This window comes from Pundamilia nyererei, unplaced genomic scaffold (assembly GCF_000239375.1).
Source record: "Pundamilia nyererei isolate P.nyererei 1_Seehausen unplaced genomic scaffold, PunNye1.0 scaffold00125, whole genome shotgun sequence".
Taxonomy (NCBI): Eukaryota; Metazoa; Chordata; class Actinopteri; order Cichliformes; family Cichlidae; genus Pundamilia; species Pundamilia nyererei.
Genome location: NW_005187526.1, coordinates 1,572,620 through 1,575,045, shown reverse-complemented (window position 1 = coordinate 1,575,045; position 2,426 = coordinate 1,572,620). Strand labels below are relative to the sequence as shown.

The 2,426-nt window shown below is 41.9% G+C and overlaps 1 protein-coding gene across 1 annotated transcript in view; it reads left to right on the top strand.

Annotated features, from left to right (window-relative positions):
• Positions 1 to 707: 707 nt before the first annotated feature.
• The window catches only part of LOC102210655 (acidic amino acid decarboxylase GADL1-like), a 12,539-nt gene continuing 10,820 nt past the window's right edge, over positions 708 to 2,426 (top strand). The window contains exon 1 of the mRNA XM_005742976.1: positions 708 to 774. Coding sequence (XP_005743033.1) covers positions 708 to 774 — 67 coding nt within the window. The remainder of the gene's footprint in view (positions 775 to 2,426) is intronic.

Genomic DNA, 2,426 nt, shown 5'->3' with positions numbered 1-2,426 from the left:
CCACAAAAAAACTCAAAGTTATGAATTGAGTATTTGATCCCTTACAACCCAGCCAGAATTCTGGCTCAGACAGATTGGCTGTGTCCTAAGGTTGTCACGGTCCTGGGTCTCCTGACCCAGCGTTTTTAGTTCTTTGTGATGTTTGTATTATTGTACTTGTGTGAGTTATTCTATGGATTCTAGTTTCGATCCCTTGCCCTTCACGTTTCTCTGTGTCCCCTTTGTTCTGTGTAAGTCTGTGTCTGCATGTTTGAGTTCCCCTCTGTGTCTCTCGGTTCTTAGAGTCCTCTGCCTTATGGTTTATGTCTCTGTTTCTTAGTTGCTGTCTCCACTGTCAAGTTCTCGTCTCTGTGTGATCCTTCCTGTTTTACTTTGAAGGTCCGTGTCTTATGTGAATGTGTCCTGCTTTGCTTGTCTCGTCAGTCCTGATTTCTCCCAGCTGTGCCCTCCTTCTGTGTCTCATTCCCCTCGTTACTCCCCAGTGTATTTAAACCCTGTGTTTCTCTTAGTCAGTGTTGTGTCGTCCCTCATGCTGTGTGTGAGATTCTCCCCGTGTCTTCTTGTATGTGTTATAATTAGCTTTTCCCAGTTTAGTTTTGTATTGCTTGTGTTCTATTTTCCAGCAATAAAGCTGTGCTTTTGAGTTCAAGTTCTGTCCCCATGAGTTTGCGTTTGGGTCCAATCCCTGCCTGCCACACAGCCGAAACATGACAAAGGTGGCATGTCTGGGACAAGACTGTAGACCTGCACAAGGCTGCATCAGCAAGAAGCTTGGTGAGAAGGTGACAACTGTTGGGGCAGTTATTCAGAAATGGAAGAAATATCAGTCGTTGTCTGTCTAGAACTCCATGCCTCATGGGTAAATGATGAAAGAACTGGTTCTTATACAGCACTTCACTACACTTCCGGAGCACTCAAATAGCTTTCTGTCACACACATTCATATTTCAATTAATCCATTGGAGAGCAACTTAGGGTTAGTATCTCGCCCAAGGATGTTTGGAATGGAGACTGGAGCACACAGGGATCAAACCACCGCTACAGCGATGAGGTGCAAACGGTCACAAGAAAGCTGGTGGGTCAGCTCAAAATGGGAGGAGCATGTTATTAATATCAAGGTATCTGGGGCCACAGTCAGTAGGAACACCATTGCTAACACACTACACCGTAATGGGTTGAAATCTTGCAGATCCGCAAGCAACAATTTGATAGATAGTTTCATCCCACTGCAACAGTCAAATCTGCTACAGTTTATCCAAGCTGCATCCTCTGCAGCAGAAATGCAAGAACTGCATTACCTCTGAAAGAGTCATCTCCATGGATTCCCACACTTTAAATATCCAGCAGAACCAAGAGTATTTGCAGCCTCATACAAAAATAGCTATTTTCCTCTTTAAACAAATTTACAGTGGGTGAAATCTAATGACTTACTTAAACTTCATTAAGGCTTAATTTTAGGAACATAAGCACGCTGATATACAGGTGGATGCCTGCTATAGCCAGCAGTTGTCTTCTAGGCTTTAACTATATTATTTTGAGACACTTATGATGATGGTGATGCAAATGGATTGTGTGACAGATAGAAAGGTTTGTGCTCCAGTTTTAGTGAGTAAAATTCTGCCCTTTAATCTGTCTATTGCTCAGCATAACTAGCAACTAGCTGTGCTTTTGGGATGTACCCAGATCTGTGGATACACCTCGTTATCCAAGATTGCCAATGAAACTCCACCCTCTTTGTCAAAGCTTGTCACCTGTGGCTCTAAATACCAACATGGCAGTGATCAAACACTGAAACCTTAAAATGCGTTCCACCAGAGTCAATTAAAGGAGACACGTTCAAATTCCTATTTATACCATTGCACGGCACAGAGGTTGCTCACAGGATAATCCTGTAGGAGTAAGCTGAGAAAAACAACTAAAATAATTATTAACACTAGCATCTAGACAAAAAATGACAACGTTTAAATGTGAACTTTGGGGGACGCCTTAGCCCCTAGCTTACTTGAGTCCCTGTGAAAGTGGTATTCTAGAGAGTGGCTTCACAGTGGCTAGTTCATGAGTCTGTCTCGGTGAGAAAGCTGGTTTACCCAACTGGCCCATATGCACATATGACCTGCAGTCATAATTCTAAGTAAAAGCAAAGAAGTATTATTACCTTAATGATGTGCAAGTAATAACAGAAAATAGCAATAAACATAACAGTTCTTGCGTTGTGTCTGACAAAGAAAGGTAAAAGAAAGAAAGACCTCCAAGTAAATAACTTGCCGCTCCAGCTCCTCTCCCACAGGAAAAGGGCTGCATTTATTTTTACATTAAACATAAAGGATGAACTTACATGGAACATATTTGACATAAGATTAAAAGAAAAACACCAACACAAATCCGACATACCTGACAAAGAAAGGTAAAAGAAAGAAAGACCTCCAA